This window comes from Physeter macrocephalus, chromosome 20 (genome assembly GCF_002837175.3).
Source record: "Physeter macrocephalus isolate SW-GA chromosome 20, ASM283717v5, whole genome shotgun sequence".
Classification (NCBI taxonomy): Eukaryota; Metazoa; Chordata; class Mammalia; order Artiodactyla; family Physeteridae; genus Physeter; species Physeter macrocephalus.
The window spans coordinates 29,049,003-29,063,558 of NC_041233.1; the positions used below are offsets into that span (position 1 = coordinate 29,049,003).

At 44.5% G+C, this 14,556-nt stretch overlaps 2 protein-coding genes across 5 annotated transcripts in view; one reads left to right on the forward strand and one right to left on the reverse strand.

Annotated features, from left to right (window-relative positions):
• The window catches only part of POLR3A (RNA polymerase III subunit A), a 68,132-nt gene extending 63,474 nt beyond the window's left edge, over nt 1-4,658 (reverse strand). The window contains exons 1-3 of the mRNA XM_055080891.1: nt 4,458-4,658; nt 1,377-1,512; nt 972-1,109 (exon numbers count right to left, since the gene is read on the reverse strand). Coding sequence (XP_054936866.1) covers nt 972-1,109; nt 1,377-1,512; nt 4,458-4,501 — 318 coding nt within the window. The 5' untranslated portion in view covers nt 4,502-4,658. The remainder of the gene's footprint in view (nt 1-971; nt 1,110-1,376; nt 1,513-4,457) is intronic.
• A 1,791-nt stretch (nt 4,659-6,449) lies between these two features.
• RPS24 (ribosomal protein S24) lies at nt 6,450-12,734 on the forward strand. 4 transcript variants are annotated; one of them, XM_007103083.3, is made up of 7 exons: nt 6,453-6,534; nt 8,077-8,142; nt 8,222-8,431; nt 9,745-9,855; nt 10,496-10,513; nt 12,264-12,285; nt 12,648-12,734. In XM_007103083.3, exons 1-5 carry the CDS (start codon nt 6,532-6,534, stop codon nt 10,499-10,501), a joined length of 396 nt encoding a protein of 131 aa, XP_007103145.1. In that variant the 5' UTR covers nt 6,453-6,531; the 3' UTR covers nt 10,502-10,513; nt 12,264-12,285; nt 12,648-12,734. The 4 variants fall into 4 exon arrangements, with proteins under 4 accessions (XP_028337216.1, XP_054936983.1, XP_007103145.1 ...); XM_007103086.3 differs by lacking the exon at nt 10,496-10,513; XM_028481415.2 differs by lacking the exons at nt 10,496-10,513; nt 12,264-12,285; nt 12,648-12,734 and adding an exon at nt 9,982-10,038 and having other exon boundaries at nt 6,450-6,534.
• The last annotated feature ends 1,822 nt before the right edge of the window (nt 12,735-14,556 follow it).

The following is a 14,556-nucleotide window of genomic DNA, read 5'->3' on the forward strand; positions in this document are numbered from 1 at the left end:
TAGAAAGCTAATAAATCTTGTACTGCACGCTCCTCAATCTGAATCAAAGCCAAGGGTTTTTTTCAACTTCTGATAAGAGCTGCTTCCTGCTGTAGCTCTTCTTCTACAATAGATGCAAAAGTGACTGGGGCTACCACGGAAGGAGCAGGCAATGAAGAACATAGCCAGGGATTGGGACTATCTAGAAGTGGTACATCTGAAATATGGTTGCCTTCTGGTCCTGGGGAACCATGAGTAGAACATCTTACAACCTTTGGAGCCTGGGAACTTTCAATTCCTTTAAAACAAACTTTTTTTTTTTTTTTTTTTTTTTTTTTGCGGTATGTGGGCCTCTCACTGCTGTGGCCTCTCCCCTTGAGGAGCACAGGCTCCGGACATGCAGGCTCAGCGGCCATGGCTCACAGGTCCAGCCGCTCCGTGGCATGCGGGATCCTCCTGGACCGGGGCACGAACCCGCATCCCCTGCATCGGCAGGCGGACTCTCAACCACTGCGCCACCAGGGAAGCCCCAAACTTTTTGATATGATCTTCTGAGCTTTGGCCAGTAATAGATTTTTTTCTAAGTCTCTTCTTTTTTATAAAAGCCACCACCACCCCTTGCCCAGGACACTTAAGTACAATGTACAGATCTACATGAAGACACGCAAAGGCAGCCCATGTTCACCAGAATGCTGGCCATAGTCATAGCCAGCTGGTGGCGTTTTTGTTAACTATTTTTTCTTTTTTGTGCTGTTCTGTACTGCTTGAAATACTAATATTTTTTACAATGCATATCTACCACCTACTAAAGGAAAACCAAGGAAAAAGAATCTTTAAGCAATTTAACTTACTGCAAGATGAAATACTGTGTTTAGTATAAAAATGTTCCCTACATGTATCTCCCACCACTCATCATTCCCAAGCTCACTCTAATGTCCCTAGATCAATAACTCCCAGGTTTATACCTTGGAGATGAACACATACATGCTTACCTGTAAGATGCCTATGACTGCTCGGAAGTACCCCACATGAAAACATGGCAATTCCAAGTCAATGTACCCGTAGTGGCCCAGACAGTCAGCCAAGTTCTTCCCACAGGTTTCACAAGGACGGTCCTTCTCACTCGTACCCTGTGGATAAAAGGACACCATAATCAATGGAGACCAGTGGACAGGAAAGTGGGACCAGTCCTCACAGGTGACCAGGGGACTCAGAGTCAGAATCACCTGGGAAACTGCAGGGTATTCACATCCGCCTGACCAAAGGAGGCTGGAGTCCCTGAGAGGCGCAGGGGAATGGGGGAGGTGCAAGGAAGCCCTTGCTTCTTCCTCTTTGGTAAGTCACCAGTTTCATCAGCAAGTCAAAACACATGGAACCAGGAAGGGGAGGGGTCTTACCATCCTGTGGTCAAGCACCCCGTATAGCAGTGGGGCATGGTTGTTGTCCTGGCTATACAGGTTCTTACTCACAACCTGGATGTGAGCCTGCTGGCGCATCTCCTCAGCTGACTTCATTCCAAAACAGATGTGGCTTCTGGAATGGAAAGATATAGGGGAACAGTTACATCAAAACCACTTACCAAAAATAGCATTTATGCATATGACCCACCATAAGCAACCTTACCCTTCCAACTCCCTATAGGCTCTGCTCTCTCATTATTAAATGTCACTTCATCCTGCTGACTCGTTCCCTCTTAAGTTTCTTTTGCAGGCTCTTCTACCACCTTCTCTTAAATATTGGCATCTCTCCCTACCTAGGATTACAACCCTCAAACTTTTTTCATTCTACACATTCTTTCTGAGTGGTGTCTGTCTAATCTCTATCTGCAGGCCAGCTACCTCTGCTCAGCTGGAGACCATACAGATACTTCTTCTGGACAGTTAACAGGCACCTCAAACTCAGCACATCTAAAACAAAACCCAGAACTTTCTCTCCCAAACCTGTTCCTTGTTCATTTTCCAAAAAAACTGGGGGTTTACGTATGATGTGCCAGGCACCATCCTGAGGGGCTGAGGATACAGATTAGATAAGACAGGGAATTCCCTGCCAACATGGGGCTCAATTTCAGGGAGAGCAAGACAGAGAATAAACAAATAGATACACAAAAGTGAATAGATGCAAGGAAGGAAAATGACATGAAGTGGTAGAGGAGAGTCTGAGGAGACTATGTCGTGTGGTCAGAAAGTCTGGAAAACTGACATTTCCACTTAATTCTGAGTAAGAGGGAGCCAGCTGTAAGACTGCCCAAGCAAGAAACTCTGTGTGTCAATCTCATTTCTCCCTTACCCATCCTTACCAATCCTGTCAATTTCACACCCCTCAAACTGAGAGAATGGCCATCAACAAAAAGTCTACAAATAATAAATGCTGGAGAGGGTGTGGAGAAAAAGGAACCCTCCTACACTGCTGTGGGAATGTAAATTGGTACAGCCACTATAGAGAACAGTATGGAGGTTCCTTAAAAAACTAAAAATAGACCTACATATGATCCTGCCATCCCACTCCTGGGCATATATCCGGAGAAAACTATAATTTGAAAAGCTACATGCACCCCAATGTTCATTGCAGCACTATTTACAATAGCCAAGACATAGAAGCAACCTAAATGTCCATCAACAGATGAATGGATGAAGATGTGTAGATATATACAGATATATGCATACATATATCTATATATATATATATACAAACACACCCACACAGTGAAATATTAGCCATAAAAAAGAAAGAAATAATGCCATTTGAGGCAACACGGATGGATCTAGAGATTATCCTAAGTGAAGTAAGCCAGATAGAGAAAGACAAATATCACATGATATTGCTTATATGTTGGGAAAAAAAAAGATACAAATAAACTTATTTACCAAATAGAAATAGGACTTCCCTGGTGGTGCATTGGTTAAGAATCCGCCTGCCAATGCAGGGGACACGGGTTCGAGCCCTGGCCCAGGAAGATCCCACGTGCCGCGGAACAACTAAGCCCGTGTGCCACAACTACTGAGCCTGTGCTCCAGAGCCCGCGAGCCAGAACTACTGAAGCCCGTGCGCCTAGAGCCCGTGAGCCACAACAACTGAGCCTGCGCTCTTGAGCTCATGAGCCACAACTACTGAGCCCACGTGCTGCAACTACTGAAACTTGTGCGCCTCGAGCCCGTGCTCTGCAACAAGAGAAGCCACAGCAATGAGAAGTCCGCGCACCGCAACAAAGAGTAGACCCTGCTGGACGCAACTAGAGAAAGCCCGCGTGCAGCAACAGACCCAATGCAGCCAAAAATAAATAAATAAATAAATAAATTTATTTAAAAAACAAAACAGAAATAGACCCACAGACATGGAAAACAAACTTATGTTTCCCAAAGGGAAAGGCGGGGGAGGGATAAATTAGGAGTTTGAGATTAAAGTATACACATACTATATATAAAATAGATAACCAACAAGAACCTACTGTATAGCACAGGGAACTACACTCAACATTTTGTAATAGCCAATAAGGGAAAAGAATCTAAAAGAGAATATATATATATAAAATTGAATCACTGTGCTGTACACCTGAAACTAACACAACACTGTAAATCAACTATACTTCAATTAAAGAAAAAGAAAAAGATTCTTCACTGCCTGCAAGATGGCTCTGAAACAAAGCTTCAAATCTGCTTCCTTCTCATCACTATACTTTCTCCCTCCTGTAAGCTCCTGGAAGAAGGCTCTTCTGCCTGAACCCCTTGCCCACCTGTGCTGTCAGAACCCCCTATGCCTACCCTTGTCCTCGCACTTGTCCTATCCAACGTTGACTTGTCTACCTTCTCCAGCTAGACTAGGCAGTAAGGTCTTACTCATGTCATATCTTCATGTCTATCATGGGGCCAGCACACAGTACCTTCCTCACTAAGCATCTACTGCAAGAATGACTGATTTGTTTCTCTACTGGAAGGTCTAAGGAGAGGCTGTGGCCTACTAAATTAGCTCTGAAGAAGGTCCAGAATAACAGCCTCATTTCTGAGACTGCTATCCATCTGCCTGTGATACAGCTTTCTAACTGGCAACTCCATTATTTTGGTCAGCAAATACTATCTCCGTGTCATGTGCTCTGCAGCAAAATGAGTCCCCGCCCCAAGTTGCTCCCATTCATTGCAATGACCAAAGATTCGCTGAAAGGGGTCATCGTCTCACCTCAGGAGAACTCGAGCTTCGGCCCATGGTGCACGGATCGCCAAAGTTCCCACCACATCCCCCAGGTTCCCACCACATCTCCCCTTATCTGCCCAAGGAAACACCCCGGGCCTGGGTTCCCCAGGTCCTGAAAGCCCTCTACCCGATCCATATCCATTAATCTAACCTGATACTCCTGAGCTGTGCCCACACCTCCCACTGATTCCTGGCCCTTCCCTTCCAACCGACCTCACCTCTGACCCTTCCCTGACCTCGAACCCCTCTGCTCCTAATTTCTCTGCCCTTTGGGGAGTTTTGCTCCATCTTACATTTTCTTGGCCACATCCGTCTCCCGGAACTGCTCCTTCACCATGGTGACGGCTGCCGGAGCTCCCTCCTAGAGACTCGCGGAGCTAGATTAGAAATACGATGCTCACCGCACCCCCACGGGACTAATCCTTGACTGGTTGCTACCACATCCCCGGCATTTCTTCGGCCACCGTAGCTCGCCCCACGTGCCCGCCTCCACTTCCGCTACTCGCCGGCGCTTCTGTCTGTTAAGAGAGGCTTCGAACACGCTGCTTTTCGCTTTCTCTCTACACTGCCATCTGGCGGCACCTCCTTGAAACTGTACCGAAACCTGCATGGTATTTTCAAAGTCCAGTTTCCAGTCCATTTCTTCTTGTCACCGAACACCTGAGAAGAAACTACAACCCCCCCGTCTCAAAACTTTTAAAAAACCAGAGAGCCAAAAATTGCATACAATGGAAAATCGTCTTACCAACATCAATACCATCTTAATTAAGAGCCTCTAATTATTTAAGGAAAGGTGGAGGCTAAAATGAACCTGCCCAAGGAACAGAGGACTTCATCTAGACTACCAACAAAGGAAGTAAACAGGGCAGAAAACACGGCCATGCATGCACCTCCAGTTCACAAAGTTATTTTGAAAAAGAAGAAGAATTAAACTTATATTATTGATTACAAAAACAGAAGATGAAAACCTGTAAGTTTAGTGTGAAAAGTGAGCCATGCTGAGCTAGGGAAACAAGATGAAGGGAGACTAGGAAGTGATTATTCATGCACTGAGGAAATAAATTTCTTGTCTCACACCTCACATCCTGTGGGAGGTGATCCTAGTGTGACATCTTAGCGCATGATACTAGAGAGAAAACCATTCCACCATAGGACTCAGTGCTACAGAACCTGAAACTTACTTCTTTACTATTTGTGAGAAACTCTAAACAGAAACCAATAAAGCGGTTCAACACCTTTGAATTTTAAGGGATGCTGTATTCAGACTTTATGGATCCCCACTAGTAAAACACATATGTCACAGACAGAAAGCAAAGCAAACCAGATTTTCCTAACCTATTTCAGCAGTTAATCAATATGTCTTTGAAGATTTGGTGACTTTCATTATCTAGAAGTTAAAAACAAAGGTTCTGGAACCACAGTATCCATTGGTGTTTAGGCACTACTGCTTAAAAGTTGAGCGACCTTGGGAAAGTTCCTTAACCTCGTGCTGTCATTGTTTCCCCATCTATAAAAGGGATAAGTAATATGTACCCGAATTCTTAGAGTTGGTGGGAAGGTTAAATGGCAAAATAAAGGTAAAAGTAATCAGAAAGTAAGACACATAGCAGTCATTCAATGAATATTAACTATTCTTATTATTCTGAAGAATATAGCAAAGCTGCTCTCAAAAGCCTGCAACCTGATTTGTCGGTCTCTGAACCTGCATGCTTATGTTCTTTATTGTTACACGTATGTCTCACTGTAAACTAACAAATTTCTGTATCAAGCATATACTTATTAAAAGCTCACTTTTGTAGGGATTAAGATTTTTCAGAAAAAGACAAAGAATTTTTTATTTTTAATTAGAAAATCAGATTCTCTAAGCTCAGAAAAAATAAATAAATTAAATAGCAATAAATTAAAACGGTCTGTTTTGCGTACTTGAAATAAAAGTTTGAGTCCGGGTTTCTGCAGTTTCCCTAGCAGTAAAATGAGGAGGCTGGTCGCGAGGACCTCCAAGGATGCCTTCGAGCTTTACCAACCTCTAAAGCAGGTGGAGGGGATTTAACTTTAATCCGGTTTACCGGAATTTTAAGTAGAGACAGTTCGAGATAATGAATTGAAGTGGAACACGTGCTTCCGTAAATCTGGTCGGCCCAAACTGTTCCCCCTCCGGATTGGCTGTTCACGTTCCGGGGGTGTGGCGAAAGAGCGAAGAAACCAGGTCTTAGACACTTTCAATCAGGCATTGGCGCGGTCGGCCTCGCGGTCTGGGCACGCCCCCACGCCGGCGTCTCCCGGGGTCCTTCCGTGAGCGTTGATATGATTGGCCGGCGGAAGATAGTTCTCTTTTCCTTCCTGGCTGCTTGAAGATTAGCCGTCATTATGGTGAGTCTCTGCGGATCCAAGGATCATCCGACGCATATCTGGGCCATCCTCCGTCCCCTGGTCCCACCGTTAGCGCTACGGCCGCCCAAAGCCCGATTGCTTTTCCCTGGCCGTGTCTGACGGAGGACGGTTGCCCAGGGCCGGGGAGCCGCCGGCGGGGAGTCCGGGATGCGCTGTCGACCCAGACATGCCGGGCTTCGGAGTCCACGGAATGGGGACTGCGGGAGCGGCTGCTGCGTTTGTCGGCTTCGTGGAGTCTAGTGGCTGGGGTGGGGTGGGGTAGGGTGAGGAGAGACACACCGCACTTGAACGCTTAATTTGGGGTAGGCGGTTCGCCGGTGAAGGCAACCCAGGAGGAGAAGAGGGTGTCGGCAGCGCCCGGGCGAGTTGCGACGACTGAAACCGTTCCCACGTGTAAGCTAGAATATTGTCAGCCGAATGGATTCTCTTGTTTCACAGGGGCGAAACTGAGGCCCCAGGAAGAGGAGCCACTTTAAGGCTGCCCTGTTATGATTAGTTCATTAGAAGGTTCACCCGTTTTTAACCCCACTCTATCTGCGAGCTGTTTTTCCCTTGACCCTTACATTCAAGAATTGAATATTGTTGAAGTGAACTTAGTGTGGTGTGGTTTTTCAGACAGCAGTCGAAAATTAGCAGTCAGTCTACTCTGAGAGCTCTTCTTTTTGGTGAATTTTTGTAGTCAGAGTAAGCACGCTGAATGCCCACATTCCTTGGTAGTCACTCAGTGTAAAAGAGCAACGGGGCCATTCAGAAGGGGGTACGGTTTTTTGTGGGGTGTAGCGTTGGTCATTTAAGAAGGGTAGTTTACAAGGAGGTGGTGCAATGCTTGTCACATCTGTGCAGGATGCAATAAACAGGGTGCCGTGACATTAACATTTATAGAATCACAGCTTTACTCCAAAGAACTGGGCTTTAACTGGGGTGATTTTTGCCTCTGAGGGTACAGTTGGCAAAACCTGGAGACATTCTTGGTCACAACTGGGAAGCGTGGGTGCTACTGGCATCAAGTGGTTAGAGGTCCAAGATGCTGCTAAACAGTCTAAAATGCACAGGACAGTCCCCACAGCACAGAAGTAGCTGGACCAAAATACCAGGTTTGAGAAAGCTTGCTGCAGAGTGATTTCTGTAATGAAGTGAAGTAAGGCGTTTCCAGATTTAATATCTTGACAAATTCAGAATGTGGCTGTTGAGCGTGTTTTCTTGATGCTGTTTTTGTGATGGGGTGACCTGTGAGTTAGGCACTATGCTAGGTGGGTTAGGAGGAGATGGGAATTTGTTCATTTTTTTTTTCTTTTATTGAAGCTTTCTTGCCACTAACCCATGTGACTCCTGAATATTTGAAATGTGGTTCCTGCAGCGGAGGAATTGCGTTTTAAATGTTGTTTATTTTTAATTAATTATCCACAGATGGATAGCCACGGGGTCTGCTGATTTGGACATTGCAATTCTAGCTCTTGGAAAATCACAGTGGGTCAAGAAAAGGTTGAATAGTTTTATTAATGAGTGTTGTTCTGTTTTCAGAACGACACGGTAACTATCCGCACAAGGAAGTTCATGACCAACCGACTACTTCAGCGGAAACAAATGGTACGTCAAAGGTTGGTTGTTATTCAGTTTTGAAGATGTATGTCATTATGATAAACATTAAACTTGGTAATCTTTTTAGGTCATCGATGTTCTTCATCCTGGGAAGGCAACAGTACCTAAGACAGAAATTCGGGAAAAACTAGCCAAAATGTACAAGACCACACCAGATGTCATCTTTGTGTTCGGATTCCGAACCCATTTTGGTGGTGGCAAGACAACTGGCTTTGGCATGATTTATGATTCCTTGGATTACGCAAAGAAGAATGAGCCCAAACACAGGCTTGCAAGAGTAGGTGTCCTCTCTGTTCAACAGCTGCTGAAGACATTTTTTCAGTAACATTGTGTTGTGGGTGCAGTGGAATGAGCAAAAGCAGGCAGTCTGCGGGGGGACTTACGGGGTTGAGAGAAATGGTTCTTTGATAAATGCACAGATAGAGTACAGGAGTTCAGAATGGGGTCTGCAGGATTTGAGGAGGTGACATTTGAGCTGGGTCTAGAAGAGCAGGTAAAGCAGTGCTCCTGGAGGTAGGAACTGGAAGTAGGTAGGGGGATGAGTTTAGAAAGGTAGGTTGGCACCAAATTAAGTGAAATCTTTATTCCCAAACATCTGAGTTTAGGCTTAACTTCATAAGTTGCCAGGAACCGTGAAAGCTTTTGGATCACTTCCTGAGTACCAGGCACTGCACAATGACCTACAGTTGACCGTTGAACAACATGGGTTAGAATTATGAAGGTCCACTTACACGCAGATTTCTTTCAGTAGTAAAATCTGTAGTACAGCGATCCGAGGTTGGTTGACTACACAGATGCGAAGGGAAGTGTGGATGTGGAGGGCCAGCTCTAAGGTATACTCAGATATTCAACTGTGTTGAGGGTTGGCACCCATATTCGTGCAGTTGTTCAGGGCTCAACTGTAAGCAGTAGACCGGGCAAACTCCCTAGCTTACATACTAAATTGTGAATGAGCAAATGGATTGTTACTTTGAAATAGTTCTTGTGTCTGTCCCATTTTACCTTTTTTTTCTCCTTGCTATTAGGTAAAATCTTTCCATTGAATAGATATGTGGTAGATAGATGCTGCACTCTTTTAATTGGGTGGTCTGGGAGACCTGGCTGAGGTGAAGTGAAGCCGAGATCCTTGTAAAGATTGGGAAGCATTCCTGTAGGCAGCATGAAGAGCAAATGCAGAAGTGGGCAGAGTGAAGATGAGTAGCTGGATGCGGGCTCCGTGGGGGTGTAGAGTTCTTGGGAAGGATTCCTCTGTCAACTATGAGTAGAGTCAACAGGGAGTTGAAATGGAAGAGACCCTGAAAATGTGGAGACCTAGCGAACTGTAGGCTCAGAACCATAACAGCACGCACGGAGCGTTGAGTGCACACTTTTCCTGTGCTGTTTTCTGTTCCTGCTATCTCTCAATTTGATGACCGTTTCTTTTCTAGCACAAACATGTATTGTTAAATGTACTTGAAGAGTTTTGACTTCTGAAGCTGTATTTCTTGAGCTCCAGCCTGGTCACTTTCCCTGCCGGATTAGTATGTATCGATAAGTTGATGTTTGCAAGTCACCTCTGTGTATACGTATATATATTCCTTTCTTTTTTAGCATGGCCTGTACGAGAAGAAAAAGACCTCGAGAAAACAGCGAAAGGAACGCAAGAACAGAATGAAGAAAGTCAGGGGGACTGCAAAGGCCAATGTTGGTGCTGGCAAAAAGGTATAGTTTATCAAGGGAAGTACAGAAATGTCAATTCCAGGTTTTTAGTTTGTAGAAAGGTGGGGTTTTGTTTTCTTAATAACCTTTCTTAATGTTTCTTCTTTTCCCACTTCTTCTGGATTACAGAAGGTAACCTGTTTTGAGAAGCCACGTAATGTAGTATCTTAACACCTCAGTAGAGTAGCTTTGCCCACCCCTTGTCAGCTCACAGATTAGCACAACATGGGGCCACATCGGTTCAGTGATCGGTAGAGTGATCCTGGTGGGTTCCTTGCAAGTCCTATCAGGAAAGTTTTCATTTTACTGCTAATTACAAAGATTGTTAAAGGGGGAGCAGATCTAGTTTCCCAAGACTTATTTTCTTAAAATTGACAACTGATTGAAGAAGCAGCTGAATCAATGTGGCCTGTGTTTTCCTGGCATGCTGGAGAGGTAGCACAGTTGTCCATTGCTTTCCTCTCCAGTTAGTCAGGACTTAAGTGATTTTAATGATCAGCTTTTTACCAGCTTTGCTAGCTAATTGTAAATAGTTGAATGGAATTAAGGTGTTGGGTTGTTAAATTAACAAATAATCAAGTGTTCTGTGAACTTTTTTTTTTTCGCCTTTTCCCTCTACTTTCTTGGAATTCTTGTTCATCAGAAATGAAGTGTCTAGCAGGTACTGAGATTGTGAGCACGGTGTGGGGATGCATCACCTTCACTAAGTTTGCTTTGATGCTTTGCATGTTGGCTTTCGGAAGAGAGTTTTGTAGTATAGTCTATTATAACACCACTGCTATGGTTCACGATAGTATATTGTGGGCAAAGGAGAAAAACTTTAAATGACGTTTATTTTGGAAACTCAAAAATGCATGTTAAGTTGTGAAGTGCCCCAGTGGAGGAAGGTAGCTGCTTTTAACTGGCACTTGGGAAATGCTGTGTTCCAGAGCGCCACATACCCAGGAAATGGCTTTACATAACACAGGGCTCAGGAAGGGTTCTCTCATCCAGTCATGAGCAGTCTTTCCCTTGGGGACTCTGCAGATTGGTTGATTCTCTGGCAGCTTTGGTGATAAACTGGTCCAGAAAATCTGGCAAAGCCTCTGTCCCGGGAGCACACACCCAAAGCTGCCTTTTACTGTCTCCTTTACTGTCCCATTGCTTTTTATTAGTTGATCTCCTGCTTTCCACCTGATGCCCTTTTTTTTAATTGGAAAATTTCCAAGATAATTGAATATTCACATCAAAGCCTTTGATAAATACGCTTTTCCCACAGGTACTTAAATACTTTTGCACATCTGAGCAGCCTAAACCAGTAACATGTAAAGTGGGCTGAGAGTGGGTTGGGGCTAGTAAGGTTTTGAAACAGTGGTGGTCACCGCTCGACATGCTTCCTCTCACCGTGACTCCCTGCCAGACCAGGCAGTAAACGTGGTGTGCCTGCTCCGGGCTGTAATCCCATTGACTTCGGGTGCCACGGAGTTGTGGTAATGGACTGCCAGAGGAACTGCTTGCTGCTTAGTTAGAAGAACCGCTCCCTGTTTGTGAGGCTCAGTATACTTGTTGACAGAAGTTCCAGAAGTTGAAAAACAGTCAATATTTGTGTTCTGATCTAGATGTGAAGGACTTTTTTATACATTGTTTTCTTCATTCGGCCTTTGAGTCCCGTTTGTTTGTGCTCAGCGGTGACGTGCAGAGTTTAGCCCTGTGGGGACCTGAGCTATCACTATTCCTGCTTCAGGTTGCACTAGTGCATTTCACTAGCACTGCTCTGAAAAGCGGCTGGAAAAGGAATGCATAAATGAGCACATGTGTTCTTTGGCTCAAATAAAAAAAGGCATAGTAATGTCCTTTGGACTTAGATGTCGGAATTCAGACGTTGGAGTTGCACCTTTCGGGTATAATAGAGTTGTTTTAAATTAAGGCATAGTCTCATGTTTGAAGAGCAATTGAATTTTTTTTACATCAGCTGAGCTCTGCCTTTTTAAATACTAATTCACACTACTTGTGTTGATTGTGAATGGTGGCTTTTTAAGTACTGAACTGAGACAGGTTTTAAAAGACTTGCTTGATCATTTAGAGCTCTCCCCTTGTGGTTAAATTAGACTTCAGTCTGCGATGATTCTCAGGTCTGTTGATGGTGCTAGCGTGCCCAGCACGGTGTTGCTGAGCAAAGCAGAGGCGCCTTCATTTGTAAGTAGGCAGTGGCAGCCTACGAACCATAGTAATCAGGCAGGCTGTTCTCAAAATTGGGTGGAATAAAATCGTTGAGTGTGTCTAGGGAGTGCTCTATATACAATTGCAGAGAACAAAATAGTCATTAAGGTATCTGATTGCATGCAGATTATTTAGGAGTTTGAAAAGAGACTATTAATGAAATGTTTCTTTTCCCTCTTCCCTCCTTTCCCCCTTCCCTGCCACTGATTCAGTGAGCTGGAGATTGGACAACAGGTATAATTCAAGCTTTTCATTTAGATCGCTAGACTCCTTGGTTGACAGTCATTAAAAATAGAGCATGTGAAATGATTTAGAAGTATACTTACAAATGCTCTCAAGAATTGTGCCTCTTAAAAACTAGCAGTGACATGGTTTTGTTGTCAAAACTTGTTTTTTGTCTCATCCCTAACTTGAATGTTTGTGAGTTTTCTATCTTGATGCTTACATTGTGTTAAGATCACTCAAACTTAATATGGTCTAGGTTACTAATGTTCGTTCTGCATGAGTGTCATTAATTTTGGGGTTTGTTGAAGACTTTGAACTTTAATTTTTAAAGGCAGTTGCTAACTAAATTTTTCTTTTTCTTTAATTCACAGAAGGAATAAAGACTCTGCAGTGACTGTATCTGTGGTGATTGTGCAGATTTTTCATGAGAGAGTTAATAAACTAAGACTTTTTACATATCTGGTTGTTTGGAATATATTTGGAGTTTACTGGGAGTGCTGTAAAATTGGTTTGCTGTTTAACAGATTTAGAGTGCTGCCCAAGTTCACGTTTCATTAAGCATTCAGTGAAAACTTGCTCTGTTGGGGTGGTGTTTGTCCTTCCCTTTAGTGGCACAAAGATGTCAGGGTGTAGAGTACTGGCAGCGTGGGAGCAAGCAGGGCCAGTCTGGTGTGCTCATGTTAATACTTGGTATTATGGTTGGTCAGTCTCTGAAAGAGACTCTTGAAACCTGAATTCCTTTTTGGTCTTACTAGAACCCCACTTAGTCTTTGTTATGGAAAAAAAAATTTGCTGGCCTTGATAGAAATTAAGTTACTAGATTGCATTCTCATCATTTATCCTGAAGTAAACAGGATCTGTCAAGATTGTTATTTGTCTATTGCGGGCTTGTGCTTATGTGATGAATGAGTGGTTTATTGTGGGTGGGGAATTTGAAAAAGGCTCTAGAGTGGTGAATATTTGTGTGTAATGTGTAATTGCTTGGTAAATCTGATTGTGCATGGGTTTTATGAAGCATTGAGGGTTATCTAGTGCTACTTTTTCTTTGCCAGATGCTTATTCTCACACTGGCTTTTTTAAGCGTCAAGGTTGAGAACCTGAAACGGGGGTTATTGGTCAGTTGTGTAGGGTTGGGGGATTTGAGGAGGGGGTTGTTTGAAGGTTGCTGGGGGGTTGGGGTGTCCTTTGAGAGGATAGGAAACATGAGTAGGAGAGCTTGGATGTTTGGGAGGGGACAGAAGAGGCATTAATGGTTCATGGGTTTTGGATGTCATTCTTCCCTGAGGTTGGTGTGTGATTGGTTTCTACCTTAAGTGGGTCCATGTAGGAGTCAAGCTTATAAATGCTATTAAGAACTATGTCACTGGATGAAAAGCTTCAGAGAAAACTCAGGAAGCAGTAGAGGACTGCTTGGCTGGTTGGGTTGAAAGGGGAACCAGGAAAAAGCAAGAATCATGATAGCAGAAGGCATGTGAGGGTTGCAGGAAGGAGTGGTTGAATATTTTGGAGAGAGCATGGTGAGAGGCCTTGACTTGAAGAAGGAGCTGTAGCCTGGGAGGGCAGGGATGTGACCAGGTAAGTGAGGGGCCTGAACCTGCTGGCCCAGGGTACAGAGGGCAGGCTGGGTGTAGTTCCATTTGTGGCTCTGCTGAGGCTGCATACTTGGGTTTGTGGAAACCATGGCCTTGTGGCTTCCCTTGCTAGAGAATGTGCTTTCTGCTCCCTTAATAGGACCAGGAAATAAGATCAGATGGTCTACTTGTATAGGAAGAGTTTGGAGGAGTGGGGGATTTAGGTCTGCACACTTCCGTTTTCACCAAAATGGCTAATGGGTGGTGTGGAATCCCTAAGGGATTTGAGGTGAGTGGCATTTTTAAATGAGCAGTGCGTGGAGGCCAGAGATCATCCATACCTGGTGGAGATGCATTTCCCCAGGACTGATCTAGGGTGTAGGCGCAGAGATGGGCTGGTGAGCAGCATGTAGGGGCAAGAAGCAGAAGATGCTGGGAGAGCTGCTGGGAGAGGTTATATTTGGGATGGCTCAGGACAGGGCAGGAGATGAAGCCGAGCAGTGGTGGGCGGGGGTGGGGGGTGACCCCAGGGGCCTGTGGTCACAAAGTTCAGGAGCAGGGCTAGAAGAAGCAGTGGAGCAAGAACCGAAGGGTAGGAGGTGGTTTTCAGAGTGAGGTGCTAGGGGTTGGTGTGAAGACAGGGCACAGCTGCAGGGAGCCTGATGAGGTGAAGTTTGGCGACCGCGTCACAAGGTGTGTAGGCTTTTGC

Bases quoted from the DNA above. Each gene is read 5' to 3' on its own strand.
- RPS24 (XM_028481415.2), top strand. The intron at 8,143-8,221 runs GTACGTCAAAGG...TAATCTTTTTAG, and splicing joins TACTTCAGCGGAAACAAATG to GTCATCGATGTTCTTCATCC. The intron at 8,432-9,744 runs GTAGGTGTCCTC...TTTCTTTTTTAG, and splicing joins CCAAACACAGGCTTGCAAGA to CATGGCCTGTACGAGAAGAA.